General features: G+C 36.9%; 1 protein-coding gene across 2 annotated transcripts in view; it reads left to right on the forward strand.

Annotated features, from left to right (window-relative positions):
* The window catches only part of TBC1D32 (TBC1 domain family member 32), a 157,010-nt gene that overhangs the window by 41,060 nt on the left and 100,152 nt on the right, over window positions 1-15,798 (forward strand). For both annotated transcript variants that reach the window (XM_026649841.2, XM_026649842.2), the window contains exons 18-22: window positions 3,810-3,892; window positions 5,815-5,953; window positions 6,694-6,781; window positions 11,570-11,688; window positions 12,578-12,694. In XM_026649841.2, the coding sequence (XP_026505626.1) occupies window positions 3,810-3,892; window positions 5,815-5,953; window positions 6,694-6,781; window positions 11,570-11,688; window positions 12,578-12,694 (546 nt within the window). The remainder of the gene's footprint in view (window positions 1-3,809; window positions 3,893-5,814; window positions 5,954-6,693; window positions 6,782-11,569; window positions 11,689-12,577; window positions 12,695-15,798) is intronic.

Raw genomic sequence — 15,798 nt, forward strand, 5'->3', positions numbered from 1 at the left:
TATATGTGTGTACAATATTAATTAAGTAATAATTTAAAGTAATATAAACAGTCACAAATCCAAATTTAAGCATTCATTTACAGTAGTCTAAAGTCTGAATAAGAGATACTTTGAATCATAAGTTTATTTTGGATATTTCCTGCCCCTGTTGTGCACAGGTACTGCAGTGAAAGGCAAAGGTTAATTATTCAAAATAGTGAAAATAAAATAAGTTATTACCAGAATCTCAATTTTATAATGATAAATTAGATTTCTAATGGAACAAAGTTGATCTTGAAGCTAGTGCTGTCTGTTGCATTGAGAACGCTGGACTAGAATTCTGCCGACTTCAGTGAACTAGTTTACATGTATTGTGCTGTAATTTATGTAACTCAGCAAGTTGTCTATCCTTGTGATGAGGATGATATTCAGTCTAGCTTAAACAGTCTGTCTTACTTTATTTAATTTTTACGATATATGAAATCCTGCAAGCTTTTGATGGGCATTTTCAATTACCTGCTGTGATGAAGTGCTACAAGTGATATAGCTAGGTATACATACAACCTCTATGCACATTAAATTCTCTTGTCATAGCACAGAACATCATTTGGACAAAAAACCTAAATTTGATGTGCAGAAGATGAATATGAAGAATACTGAGAATGAAAAATCCATCAAACATATAACTGTGATATAGCTGCTCTTCCTGTATCCCACATCAGAGGCCAAGTTGAGATTACAGAGTGAATGTGCCCTATGTTCATCCCTAATGAACTGAATAAACTAGTAAAGCAAACTGAGTTTTTAGCTTCGCCATCTTGGGTATTTTTCTTTGTAGTTTTCCATTCCTGGTTTCTTAAAATTAGCTTCAACTTATAAAAAGCTCTACGAGTTCCAGACATTGGTAGTGTACCAAAGTGTTTGAACAGGTGATACATCTCTGAAATTAGGAGTTGCTGGTTTTAAAGGATAAATCTGATGATTTTTAAAAAGTTTCTAGGAGTATCAGAGGCAAGCACATTGCCATTTTGTAAGGTGTTGGAGTCATCACCCAGCAACAAACAGAAATTACTTATTCATAAAGTGAAAAGAGGTTACTCATTGTGTGGAGTAGTTTATTATTAAAAGGTATTTCCGAAGTAACAGTGGGTGCCATCCCTCAACCTAAGCACTTTTTCCCAAGGTTGGCTGTTTTTAGGGTTCTCTCTTTCAGGACCTGTCTGGCTCAAACCCTAGTTTCCCTGGCTAGGGCAATACTCCCTTTTCCCTTCTGTTTATGGTGCAATCTGATGTAGAGTACTTCCACAGTGTGTCAGCATTAAGAAACCTGTAGATCCTTGCAAGGTTCCGACAGTTGCTAAGAGTGGGGCAAAGGGAGAATCCCATTACTACCCTCCAAAATAAAAACTGTAAAAGTAGTTTGAAAATATAACCCAAATGTGTCAGCTTTTTCTCAATACTAGTATGTGGACTCGCCGTTGGGACACTTATAAATCTCAATTTTTTGTACTTACCATGATCAAAATATTTGTATCTCTTTCCCAACGAATGGACCTGCTCGCTCTAGTAACTCTTTTAGCACTGCACTTCTGAACATGAGCACTTTTCAGTAAGACAGGTAAGGAACAGTTTCACTCTGCAGGCAAAGCCACTAAAAAGTGCTCATGATCAAGTATATGGCAGTAGTAGAATTCTGGGGCAGATGCTGGCATGATTAAAAAGAAGGAGAGTTGACAGACCTAGAAAGAGCAATAGCATACTACACAATGATATTATGGATGTATTTGATCATGTGTATGTTACAATATAACTTCATTATGCTCATCGAAATTACACATCTGAAATTATATAATCTATAACATCCACTATCATTTGATTAAGTAGTGTAATATCCCCATCATCGCTTAAAACCTAAAAATCTGAAATCATTGATCTTAAATAAAGTATTTTCTTTAAAAAAAAAAAAAAATCAGATATCTTTTACATTAGAATCCCCATCAAAGTTGTTGACTTTTTCTGAACGTTGATAGGGTTGTTTGATATATTTAATTTTGTATCGATGATTCAGAAGGTACTTCTTACTTCAGATCAGATCAAAGCTAATATGCAGTAAAGAGACCAGTATCCTACAGTTAAGAACACTGATCTCCATAGATGCAAATGGAATAAAAAAGTTCCTTCTTTTTGTGTGTGAAATTTTGTAATTAAAAAGAAAAGTAAGTTATCTACAAAATTTCAGAGAGTGTGTAGTTTTATTTTAAGCAAGATTGGAAAAATATATTATTTGCATTTCTTTCTATACCATATAAGATATAGAAATAGAATTACAATTTTTCAGATTTTTTTCAGGATTTTTTCGCTCTGCTGATAAATAAGTGATATAGAAAATATTTACTTAACAACCTTAAAATTTTCACACCTCTGATAAATATTCCACAGTATTTTACAACTTGGCAGATAGGTGTTTATTAATGTAATTTAACTACTCTGATTCAGAATTCTGGCACAATATGCCAGGACATTCTGGATCTAAACGTTTATTTTGGAGCATATTAATTTGGTTTTATTTTGTATATTGTAATGTTAGGTGTTATTTCCTGACACTGAATTTCCTTACCTCACATAAAAGGGTACTGATAATATCTCAGTATAGTGACAGTCATCGTGTTTTGAATTATACAGTGCCATTGTCAAAGGAAAGCATAGGAGTTTTGGTGGTTTTTTTAGAAAACCAAAGAAAGCATTGAGAAAAAAAAAAAAGTACCAAAACATTTACAGGACTTTAAAAAAGGCCTGATTGGAGAGTCAAAGGTTATTTGGAGACCATGGCCTCATTTACATTTCTGGGTCAATTGTGACAAAAGAGCTATGGGAAAACATAATAAAAAGAAACAGACCTAACTGGAAAGGAGGGACTCTGAGTACAGGATATCATATCCAAATGATGTTGGATGGGTTGAAGTTGGAATGGTGATTGGAGTAGCACAGTTTGGGTGAATTACTCCTTTGCTGACTATGGTCAAGCAAGAACTGACGAGGAGGTTTCAAGAGTTAATGTTCAGTCATTAGTAGCTGGGGTAGTGACTTGTGCTTCCATCAGCTACCACTGACCAAAAAACCCCTCAAAAACTTGGGAAGTTCTGCTTGGCTCACACTAAGGAGCTGAGACTCCTACCAGAATGACATACTTAGAGAAGCAGAATTACAATGTAATTCCCCACTACAGAAGCACGTACTACAGTGAGCAGTTTTTGTTTTCTTTTTTTTTTTTTGCTACTGTCATTTAAAAAATAGTCTAGTAATTGAAAAACTATGAAAGAAAGGTCCATAATAAAACTATATTTTATTAACAGAAATTATAGTGTCACCTTGAAATATATTCCCTTTAAAACATATTCAGGATTTATTTCATCTAATCTATTTTATTTTATCTAACTGAGGCACTTATATGGCTCATTACTACAGTAGCTGAGTGCCTCAGAATCTTTAATGTCTTTATCCTCACAATACCCCTGTGAAGCAGGGAAGGACTATTTATCCCCATTTTACATATGGGAATCTGTGACACACAGAGACTAAGGGCCAGATTTGTAAAGGTATTTAGGTACCTAAAGTTGCAGATAGAATCCTAAATACCTTTTAAAATTTGTCCTTAAGTGCCTTGTGTACAGGCACATGGGAAGCCTGTTGACCGAGCAGGAAATTGAATTCAGATCTTCCAAATGCCAGGCTAATGCCCTAACCACTGGACCATCCTTCAATCCTTTTTGTTAGTGGTAGTCAGGACTTCTGAGAATGATGTAATAATAACTATATTTTTTATTTCATAGGCTAGTTCACTTTCAGAAAGGATTCCTACTCCTGTACCTGGGGCAGACTCCATTTCATCAGGAAATCAAGAGTCACAAAACATGTAAGTACTGCTGGGTCTATTCATATTTGGGTAAAATACACAAGTCCACTGCAGCCCAGATTTGTTGACCTTCAGGACAGTTATTAGGCCCATCTGTTTTCTTAGGCTTTTGCTAAGAGCAGGTTGGTAGCTACACGAAGGTACATATCTTGAGCTGAGGTTTCTCATTTTAGACCTTCCTAGCACAGGGCTCATTGAGTTATAAAATTCTTCCCAGCTCTGTGTAGTTATACTAAGTTCTATATAGATTTGGCTCATAATTTGCTGTCTATGTGGATCAAAATTTGTCTGGGAAAATATGAATTAAAAGATGTAAAACAAAGTAGCTGACAGTTTTTCTCTCATGGCTTTGATTGTGTTATTAGTTAAAAATCCTGTTTTTTAGAATACCATCAGTGCCTTCAAAACATCATATAGGGAGATTACCAGAATACTGACTGAAAGCCTGTCACACAGTGAGAGAAAAGACATCTCTCCTTTGATGTTAATGCAAACTTCATTTCCCCAGTAGATGTTTGTATGTTAAGTTTTACATGGTAAGAAATACATGAACTCTACATTGCATGTGAATGTGGGGTATAAAAATATGTAATTAAACATTATCGATAGACTTATGTGTGTCTTTCTTTTCCTTTTAATTGCTGTGGGATAGTTTCTAAAAGCTTCCATATGTAATTTGTATAGGAATTACAATATTTGTTGTTGGTTTATTTTTTTCCCTTTTGTGAAGTGACTGTAGTGACTTTAAATCAGTGTTGAGTAAGGGAACCCTATATGAAGTGCTCTGCTGGAGATGCCTATCAATAGTTAATTTCAGTGAATTATAAACTACAATCCCTTCCTAACTGCTGAATTTGACATTTTTTTATGGAATAAGAGACTTTGAGGAATTATTTTTAGATGAAGCTTTTGCTTCCCACTAAACAAGAAATAACTTCAAGATTCTAGGTACAATGGCTAAAGTCTAGGGTGGTGTTTGACCATTGTTGGAAGTGGGGTTTCTGCTTATATCTGTCACTGCTGCTGGTGGGAATCAAACATCCACCAAGGGAGTTCAGACCCAGAAATGAGAATCCAGTAAGGCAATGTGTTCAGCGAAGCCGGATTACAAGGTGAATCCCATGGTGATAGGATGGTGTCTAGTGAGAGATCGTTTCAATGCGGGGCTTCTCTTTCTTGGGTAGAGGACGGTTTGGGTGTGTTCAGACTTGCTTCTAATAGTCACCTTTTCCCCATCACCCTACCAATTCATTCATATATATATAATGAACATATATATAAATGTTTCTCACTGGACATGGAGTCACTAGTATCTGGACTCCAGTGGACACATTTTAATAGTTTGGAAAGAATGCACATATGCTTACCCAGATGTGGGTTATTGTATGTAACAGCACCTCATTTTCATAAACAGCGCCCCCATTTTCTAGCATTGTTTCATGTCTAGTATATAACACCTACAAAACAGTTTTAATAATATTTTGCAGTTATATAGTGCTTTTAACTGTAGCTCTCAATATGCTTTACAGTGGTGAGAAAGCAATCGTATTCCCACTTTACAGATGGGGAAATTGAGACACTGAGAGGTGACTTACCCAAAGTCACACAGTAAGTCAGCAGTAGATTTGAGAATTAGAGCCCAAGTCTTCTGGCTCTTGGTCATGTTATCTATCCACTAGACCATCCTATCTCACCATGTGAGATCTTTTCTGTGATCTCGAATTTCGATGCAGTATTTGTATACCGTACAGCTGTTCTGTACATAGTTTAACCCCCAAGAAGTAGTTTAACTTGCTACCATACACATAGGTCCAGTGAAAGGTAGATTTTTTTTAACCTGAAAAGTTTATATTTTCTCTTGCTTTTCACTACTTTTATTTTTAAATCTTTTTTTATTCATTTTATTTTTCTATCATTTTCAGTATGGTATGGGAAGAGACTTTATTAGATGATTTATTAAACTTTGCTGCTACTCCAAAAGGTCTTCTTCTGCTTCAGAATACAGGAGCCCTCAATGAATGTGTAACCTTTATGTTCAGCAGATTCTCAAAAAAACTCCAGGTAGGCATGTCAGAGTCTAGTACAATCACTTATTTAATTAAGGTAATTAGAAGGGAAAACCATAAACCATTGTTTATCTGTTATCTTATTGGAAGAGTTGAGTTAAAATGTAATCTGACATTCTAAATGTATGGTACATTGATTTTATTTCAGTTGTTACTCTGCAAAATGTCAATAATAATGTCATATTATCACTGTTACTTTTTAGCTCAATGTTAAGCAAAAGGATACTTTTTACGCGACATTTAATTTTGGGACCTAATCCTTAGTCAGACCAGTGCTCAGTGATGTATGTACATTGAAATATAGGTACAGTGGTTGCCAGTAAAATGGCAAGATCTAACATGCCAGACATCAAATTACACAGGGAATTATGCATTCAATTATGGAGGCAAAATATGTTATCACATGGATTTTTAAAAGGTTTTGTGGCCCCTAGTCTCAATCGGTGGGTGCAAAGGATTTGGAAGGTTATAGTCTTAAAAAGTTGTTATTCTGTGTGCTGAAGTTGCACATGCTTTATATTATGCTATTTATACTTTGAAATAGCAAAGGGAGAGATTCCTTTACTGGCTAAACAAACATGCTTGTGTTGTAATCTGACCCTGATTGGTCTAGATACATTTGTTTACAGAAATTAAAGTTCTGCAGGGAACAAGTCAAAATACATAAGAGAACATTTGAGAATATGAGTGTCTTGGTTGTATTCTCCAAACTTCTTTTATCTCTATTATGAATAGGTGAGTGGATGTGAAAGGTTTGGTTATGGAGTGATGGTTACACAAATGGCAGCGACATCTCCAGGTGCAGTAGCTCTGCAGCGTTCAGGTAATTTTAAGGGTGAACTTTATCATAGGCACTAACACATTGTAATATCATGAATTAAAATAATATAATTCTAAACAAAATAAAGTCAGATGTGATTAAGATAGATATGCAATACTAGTAATGACTAGTTTGGAGCCTGCTGATTTTTTGGTGGAAAATTATTCTTTTAAATGTTTTTTTCTTAAGTACAGAAATGCCTTATGCATTAAGTTTTTGCAGATGGAAGAATATGATCTTGTATATTCTGTGAAACAAAACTAAGATAGCATAGTAAAAGAATGTTCCTCTTTTTATTTTTATTTCATTTGTTTTGATTTCAAAGAAATGTATCTATCCTTTCACCTAAATGCTGTGCCAGAAAGCTTCTCCAAGTTAAACCAGGGACTGGCACCACAGCTCAAATATCCTGCACCTAAACCATGTAGTGTTTCAAAGATTAAAACTGATAACTTGAATTGCAACCAGAGTAGATTATGGAACTGTCTGGCAACTGTTCTGTTTGTTCATCCAGAAGAGTTGGGGAAGTAATTAAGATGGCAAGAGTATGACAGGCAAACTCCACCAATGAATGAAGCTGAAATAATCTCTACCAGTTCTTCAGTTTGTCCCTAAACCACAAGCTTTATTTCAGTCTGTTCTTAGTTCAGTTTCAGCCAGCTAGTCCTCATACTGAAGACACAACAGCTCCAATTTTCTCATTAATCTTTTTAAATGATCTGTATACATATTTCAGTTCCTGCACAACAGAATGGACCCCTATGGTATGTTACATAAGAGAAACCTTGTGGCTGATTTTGAAAAAAAAAAAAAAAAAGTCTGCTACTACTTTCTGGAGTCTCTCAGGAAATGAGGAACAGATTAACTTGAGTGACTCCTTCTGTCCTACTATGGTCCGCAGCCAGGACACATCCTATGGTTAATGATATTGAAGGCAGGTGAAATACCTGAAAGAATCAGCCCAGATCTTCACCCCTACTAGAAGGCATTTATACAAACATGACTGAGGTTATAAATATCAGCCTATCATTTACAGTAGACAGTACTCAGAAGATATGTATTTCTACTTATCTTTCCCTTAATTTTCATTTGAAGATATATATTGATAAGATTTCTTAACATATTTTACAATCAGCTAGCAATATACATTAGCAGGACTAGCCCTAGGCCATATGACGTCGCAGGTGAGGAGCATCTTTGGCGTCCCCCCTCCATTTTTTAAACTTTTGAATACTTTATTTTTTATTGCAGTTGTAGCCTATTTCACGACTTTGATGCACAATTTGCATGCATGATTTATCCCTGGCATATAAGATGATAAATTTGCACACTGTAAATCTGTATTTATTCATGCCATATATAAACAAATAAAAAATAAATTGGTTTCCTCTAAGCTTATAGAAACTTTAATATTAAGAATAACTGAAATGTACTAACATCAAGAAATTGAATTGTGCATCAACACTGGGTGGACCAGTATTAAATAGTGTTATGGTAGGTGACAACCTTAGAATGTTAACCCTAGTCCTTTAGTTCAAAAGGTCACTTTTCTCGCCTTTGCCCTGGCGCACTGAAGCACAGGGTCAGAGAGTTCCAAAGATTGGCCAATGGCATTTTCAACCAATAAAATAACAAGTGATGTCAGTCTCTTGTCGACCATCATCGGTCAAAGATATGTTTTAATGAGTCTGAGCATTGAAAAGCTGCACTCACCACTTGCAACTGTGACCGGCAGCATGAGCAGAATCCCCAAAGCTATCCACACATTTAGGAAACGTGTCCTTGAGCTGTGCATCATGAATGAATTAGAGAACTTGGAATGGAGAGGGCTTCCGGTGTTGCCAAATGTCACAGATGTTGTCCAATTCAACATAGAGATCTTTATCAATGATGTCTGAACATTCCCCATGTGTCAGCATCTGGTGAAGGTCCATACAGTTTTCCTGTCCGCCAGCAGCTTATTAAGGTCAGACAAAAATCCCCAGGTCTTTTAGTGGTGCTTTATTCGTCCAAACCATTCTTTGATGGACACTGTAGCAGTGTCAACGAGTGAGCAAAAAAGCTCCCTCTTGAATTTTTCTTCTGAGCTTCCCATCACCTAATCCCTACCCTCGTAACCAAACTGTCTCTTCTTCTGATCAATATGATTATCCTTGAATACAGGCTGAACTCCTACATTTTCTGCCATTTCTTTGGTAGCAGTGATGGCATCTTCAAATCCGTTGTCTCTGTAGTCCACAACGAAATCAAGGCAACTTCTCATGAAAGTAGTAGCTGTCATGATGTCCATCAACTGAGTTTCTAATGCCTTGCTTCCAATGTTTACTTGAAACAGGATATTATGCCAAACCACAATTGAGACCAGAAATTTGAAGTCAGTGATCTGGTTTGCCAGGCTTTGCATCTTGTGTCGGACTCTGGCCACAGCTTTACTTAACTGCACCAGTTCCATCAGAGCATCATAAACCTCAGTCATTTGGTACCTCACTGTCAATATGGCTCTCCCAGTGAGTGTCACTTACTGACTTCCCAGTCAGATTTGTAACATTATCCGTAAGGATCTACTACCTGATAGTTAATGCTGAAAACAAGATGTATATCCTTTGCAGTACTCCGAAGAGATATTGAATTTAACGAAGATGATGCTGCATCTGACTCAGTCAGGTTGAGGGAATGGCAGCCACAAGGCATGAAGAAAGCTCTTGGATTCAACATAAGGATCTTTGCCTGGATGCCACTGTTTCTTCCCTTCATGTTTACGCTGTTGTCGTAGCCTTGGCTGCGGCAGTCCTGAAGCTTTATTCTTGTTCAAAATGTTCATAAACAGTTCTGTTAGGCCTTTTCCAGTAGAGTCGTCCACAGACCAGAAACAGATAAAACGTTCCTTTTCTTGTATACAGCCATCCTTGTTAACAAATCTTACTGTAAATGACATCTTTTTACTCTGACTAATGTCGGGAGTGCAGTTCATTATTACTGCGTAGTACTTTGCTTTGCCAAGCCGCATCAATATGTTATCAAGCACCTGCCTTACCATAAAGTCAATCAATCAGTTTTGAATTGTTTTGCTGCAGTAATGGTCCACATCTTCTTTACAAACTACTTGACATTGGTGTTCACGCATGACATCCTCATACTTCTCCAGGAGTTCTACCAAACTGAGAAAATTACCATTGTGTTCAATGAACAACTTTTCTGACTTTGAGAAGTGTTGCTTCTGTCATTTACTGGAAACATCATACCCTCATTCGATATTCTGTGATCAATATCAGCAGATTTTAGGATTGCTGGTCATAAAGCAGGATCTGATGTATTGATTTATGATGTGTAGTTTTTCTCACTTCTGTTTCTGTCATCATGCAAGGCTGATTCTACTTTATCGTTCCTCTCCTTTTCATGTAAAACAGATTTTTCTCTATCATCACTCTCCTTTATGTTGCCAGGAAAACTGGACGATTCTCCATCACTTTCCTCTCATTTCCATTCCTTATCTTCAAGTAAATCTGCTAATTCCTTACTAATAGGACTTCCATAATTTACGCTTCACTTCTCAATTTCTTCTGCACTGGGATGATTGCTACTGCCTAAAGCCCAGTCTGTGGTGTTCTATTTCAGATATTTTCCTATAAAATTTGTCCATTGCTGCAAACTAGATTGCAATTGAGCTTTTAACTTCCTATAATGAGCTCCTGAAGGCTTCTTCAGGGGCATCTTTTATTTTCTATGGGGGGAAAATGGTCAGTATTAGGGAGAGCAAAAGTCTGTGTTCTGCAGTCTTAGAAAGTAATCAAACTTTACATGGTAAGCATGGCAAAAGAAATAACAATGTTTCTTTTATATTGTTGCATAGATAGGGGTTCGATAGATATATCCTTTATTAGTCGCTACTTACACTCTTCAAGTCTTAAAACACAAGTACACTTTCACAATTGCACAATAAAACAAGGTTTGCAGTGTCGCAACTGGGCTCTCACTTCATTCTTATATCTCATTGACTGATTGGCAATGCCCTGTCCATTATATACCTGCAAGGGCATGGCTGACAACATTCTAGGAGGGTCAAGGAAAATGTAGTTCTCAGAAAGTCTGGAAGGTTCCACGAGATTCTACAAAGGTCCAAAACATTCTAGGTAGTTAGTGAAAAATTAATCCACAAGCTGAATACCTGAAACATTTTACTTCAAACTTTCTATTTTCCCTTTTGTTGCTAACAACAAAAACAGCACCCCAAGCACGGTGCCCCCAAAGCCCGGCACCCCAGGCGGTTGCCTGGATAGCCTGCCCCTAAATCTGACCCTGTATATTACAGTAGACTGGCACAGGCAGCTGTGCAAAACTACTCTCTCTTTAGGTAAATCTAGTTTACTTTATTGTGCAAGTGAGTTGTTTCCAGACAAGTTGTCTTAAATCCTGTGTCTTTAGAATCAATGATATTGTATAATATATGGTTCCCAAATTGTGGTCTATAAGAGCTAGTTTATGACAAAATACTGGGTCTTCTTTGTTTCCAGCTACTTAATCGCTTAAAATCAAACAAACAAAAATGGAAAAATATATTACCTACAGTAATATTACTTTTCCTTGTAAAGAGTTGCTGTAGTTGTCCTAATGATGCTATTTGATCATCAGTGGGAAGGATGGTGGTGTACCTACCATATTATGGATAGAAAAGGAGAGTAGTCCCTGAGGCAATCTCTTTTTAAGATTTGGTCCACATTGTATAGAGTTTTGAGTTTTATTTTACTTGTTTTAGTAAGCATTTTTGTGACTAAATCAAACATTTAATTTTAGGGTTTATAAAAGCACTTATAACTGAATTATGGGCTGTTCTGGAGTGTGGAAGAGATGATCTTAGAGTAACTCACCCCAGTTCTACTCCAGTAGATCCTATTGACCGAAGCTGTCAGAAGGTGAGAAATTATCTTATTTTGTGCAATTTGTTACTACTGTGTATAAATACACAGGTGCTTTCATTAATATCCTAAATGAGACATTTCATCAGCATTGCTTCTAATTTAGCCACTTAAGGCAAAATTGGTGTAATACAACAAGCAAAACAATGACTGAATGAAATAGGTTCCTGTGTTATATGGAGGGTCACAATTGCAAGGGTCACTTAAAGTCAATTTAAAACGATATCATAAAAAGAGTGATATAGAGGATCATCTTGACCAAATGAGTTCTTTATGAGCAGTGTTGTAGAACAGCATATAAATGTATACCTAAATTGGCTAATATTTTAGATGGAATATGATTTGATTTTACATTTGATTTTCAGTTAGTTTGTTTTTCATGAGGTTACATTCTTTCAAGTGGAAAGTTCTCTTTCTAATAACGGTTACTTTGTTTTAGAATGAGTTACAACTACTAGTTCAAGATGATCTAAACCACCAAATTTTACAAGTATGTGATGATATAAGTAGTATAGCATTCGAAAATCATTCAACATTTATTGCCAGAATTGTACTTCATTCAGACCCATAGAAGAATTCTCAACTTTCACTGGGCCATTCGCTTCTGCAATGTGACAGCCCATCAGTTCACACAGTTCTCACAAGGTGCATGGGCACTACCTTTAGGCTAGCATACATGTGTCTCTCATGAGGATATGAGTAATGTTCCACATTTGTTTTGTTGGGCAGCTCTGCCTGTTTAAACTTCACACTGCAGAGCAGGGTGAGGCTGAGACCTGGGCCTAACTTCTTTACATTGTTTTAATTAACTGCCAATTAAATGCTATCAAATGTTTGGTTATATAAATACAAAAGTTCACAGGAGCAACTTTTTTTTTTTTTTAAGTCTTTTCTATCGCTGGTAAATTTGCTATCCTATCCTGCTATTTATGAACTGATAGGTGATCAGGAGATACCAAATAAACCAGAATATTCTCTCCGTGAAGTTCCTACAAATGTTATTGTAAGTAATTTTTTCTTTGATTTTTTTTCAAAATATTACAATGTAGTTAGACACTTTGCCTGAGCAAGTATTATGTTAATAATTAAAGACATGCTCTATTTTCTGCTCAATGATATATTTTAAAATGTTTTTGCATTTTTTATTGTGTGCAGCATGAGGGCAGCATATGCACATAGTATATTGGTTAATATAAAATCTTTACATAATTTGAAGGTCTTACTTTTCTTCCTCACTTGTATTATAAATCTGTTCCCAGGGATAATAATGATATATATGAACGTCTCTAATTTTGTGTGTGCGTGCGCATGTGCATATGTATGGATATATTTGTATCATACATTATTATGTGTGTGTGTATGTGTATGTATGTATATATTAAGTGGAGGGAGGAGGGACTATATATGTAGTCTTATATCACACACATTGTAGTGACAAATATTTAACGTTTTAACAAAAATATTAATTAAAAATGGGTTAGAGTTGCTGAAGTGCATAAACTACCAACACAACATAAAAAGTCAGGATTTACCTAGTAACTTCCTTACCCAGTCCTATGTATGTATGCTAATGATTGCTCATTCTCCACATTATTTTATCCACATTCCCTGCCCTCCTCTTCTGCACGTCATGTGTAAACTTCAACTCTAACCACACAAAGTGGTTACAATTGGATGTTTGTCAATTGCTCAAACTGTTGACTATTGTATTAAAATATTTGATTCGTTTTTATGGTGTAGATTTTTAGTTATGCATGAGAGTCTTGGATGACTATTAGTGCAGGGAATATTTTTAAAAGTGGAAATAGTTTGTAAAATTGTCTGTCATGTTTGGAAGTTTCTATTTTGAAATCTTGTAACACTATTTACGTGATTAATGAGGCAGTATGGTGCTATTTTCTGTTTTCAGTAGTTATTTGTGTTCAGAGTCCAAATTGCATGTTTTGTGAGGCATAGGAGGGGAGTAGTCATTTGTTGAGGGTAGTGTATGCAAGTGATGTAATATGAAGAAAGCAAAATCATATTTGAAGGTTCTATGGGTTGCGTGAGACTTAAGTAGTGATTTCATAGCTTTATGAATCTGGGTTGGTGGAATATACTCTGGAACACCTCTAACTGATTTTTTTAATAAAGCTTTTTGTTTGAGGAATTTCTTAGGTTTGTAAAGAAGTGTTATTTCAGTGTTGATAGTTGCTCACATGGATAGTAGTAAAAGTTCTTATATATTCTCCAAATTATGCTCTCTCCACCTTCAGAGCCCTGGTGTTTGCACAAGCCCCTCCAAAGCCCAGAATCTTCTCTTGGCCCCTGTACACCTGCGCTTCTTCTCTGGGTTACTCTCCAGATCTCCATTCCCTCATAACCCCCATCCGTGGCTCAGATGTCCCTGGGTCACTCTTTAGAACCCCGGTGTCTGCAGTGTTCCACCCCTCATTCTTGGCTCCTTGCTAAAACATACTATGGCAGAAGAGGCTGCAGTTGTCAGACAAACATCCCTCAGCATCTCTTTCTTTGTGCACACAAATAGCCAATTTGCATTAAGTCCTTTATAAATTATTTACATTACTGAGTTCATGGCCAACCAACTGACTGAAAAGGCAGCAGCAATCTTGGGGTTAAAGGAAATTATATTCAAAAGAATCTTTGTATACACAAATGATCCAATAAAATCGAATTTCCAGTGATTTAGAATAAATGTTAAATTGTTTAGTTGCATTGCAGTGTAAAGTAGCAGTTTCACTTACAGTGAAGTTGTTCTGTGGGGGAGGGAAATAATTTGGTGTCAGAGGATTCCACTATCTTTACATAAGAATGCATTTTAAATAAAGGATATTCTGCTTTATAATAATAATAATAATAATAATTAATGGAGATATCCCATCTCCTAGAACTGGAAGGGACCTTGAAAGGTCATCGAGTCCAGCCCCCTGCCTTCACTAGCAGGGCCAAGTACTGATTTTGCCCCAGATCCCCAAGTGGCCCCCTAAAGGATTGAACTCACAACCCTGAGAGTTTAGCAGGCCAATGCTCAAACCACTGAGCTATCCCTCCCCCCAATGTTTGACCAATGTTATTTTACTGGTAGTGGTAACTTTGTTTTATAAAAAATGAAGTACAAGTTGTTATGGATTTTATGAAATTAAGTTCATAATTTTTCTCTCTGATGTGGTCTTGAAATGACTCATTGATCTAAAGAGTCAGACAATAATTCTCCCTGCTGTTTCTGAGGCCATGCTTCTCAAACAGAATTTAATAAATAAATAAAAATGGATTTCATTTGATGCAAACAAAGCCCCTAAGGATTTTGTTGGTTTTAGTTCTTTTGAGTTTACCACACCAATCTGAGTCGAAGAGAATGTCGTCAGTGGAATTTTTGTGCATTTTGTGCATTCTTTAAAATGAATTACTTTGGAAGCAATATATGAGACAAACTAGAGAGAGGGATAATACAATCTGAACTTTAGATAAAACAGTGAGCAATCTACTGGTCATTTACAGTTTTGTCAAGCACTGTAGGATAAAAATAAAATTGCCCATATAAAACACACTCTTACTTCACATCATAAACAAACTGATGATTTGACAGGGTTTGCAAAAAACAAAAAACAAACAAAAATAACCCACAGAACTTTTCTATTGGGCAAGTTATTCCATAATTGTCCACTATCAGGTTTCCTGAACCTTTCTTTGAAGCATCTGGTACTCACCATAGTTAGAGATAGAATACTGGACTAGATGGACCGTTGTCTAGTCCAGGGGTCGGCAACGTTTGGCACGCAGCTCGCCAGGGTAAGCACCCTAGCGGGCCGGGCCAGTTTATTTACCTGCTGACGTGGCAGGTTTGGCCGATCGCGGCCCCCACTGGCCGCGGTTCGCCGTCCCAGGCCGATGGGGGCGGCGGGAAGCCGCGGCCAGCACATCCCTCGCCCGCGCCGCTTCCCGCCACCCCCATTGGCCCGGGACGGCGAACCGCGGCCAGTGGGAGCCGCGATCGGCCGAACGTGCCGCGTCAGCAGGTAAATAAACTGGCCCGGCCCGCTAGGGTGCTTACCCTGGCGAGCTGCGTGCCAAACGTTGCCGACCCCTGGTCTAGTCTGAGTTGGTACT

Source organism: Terrapene carolina, unplaced genomic scaffold (assembly GCF_002925995.2).
Source record: "Terrapene carolina triunguis isolate 2854851 unplaced genomic scaffold, T_m_triunguis-2.0 Scaffold85, whole genome shotgun sequence".
In the NCBI taxonomy this organism is placed as follows: Eukaryota; Metazoa; Chordata; order Testudines; family Emydidae; genus Terrapene; species Terrapene triunguis.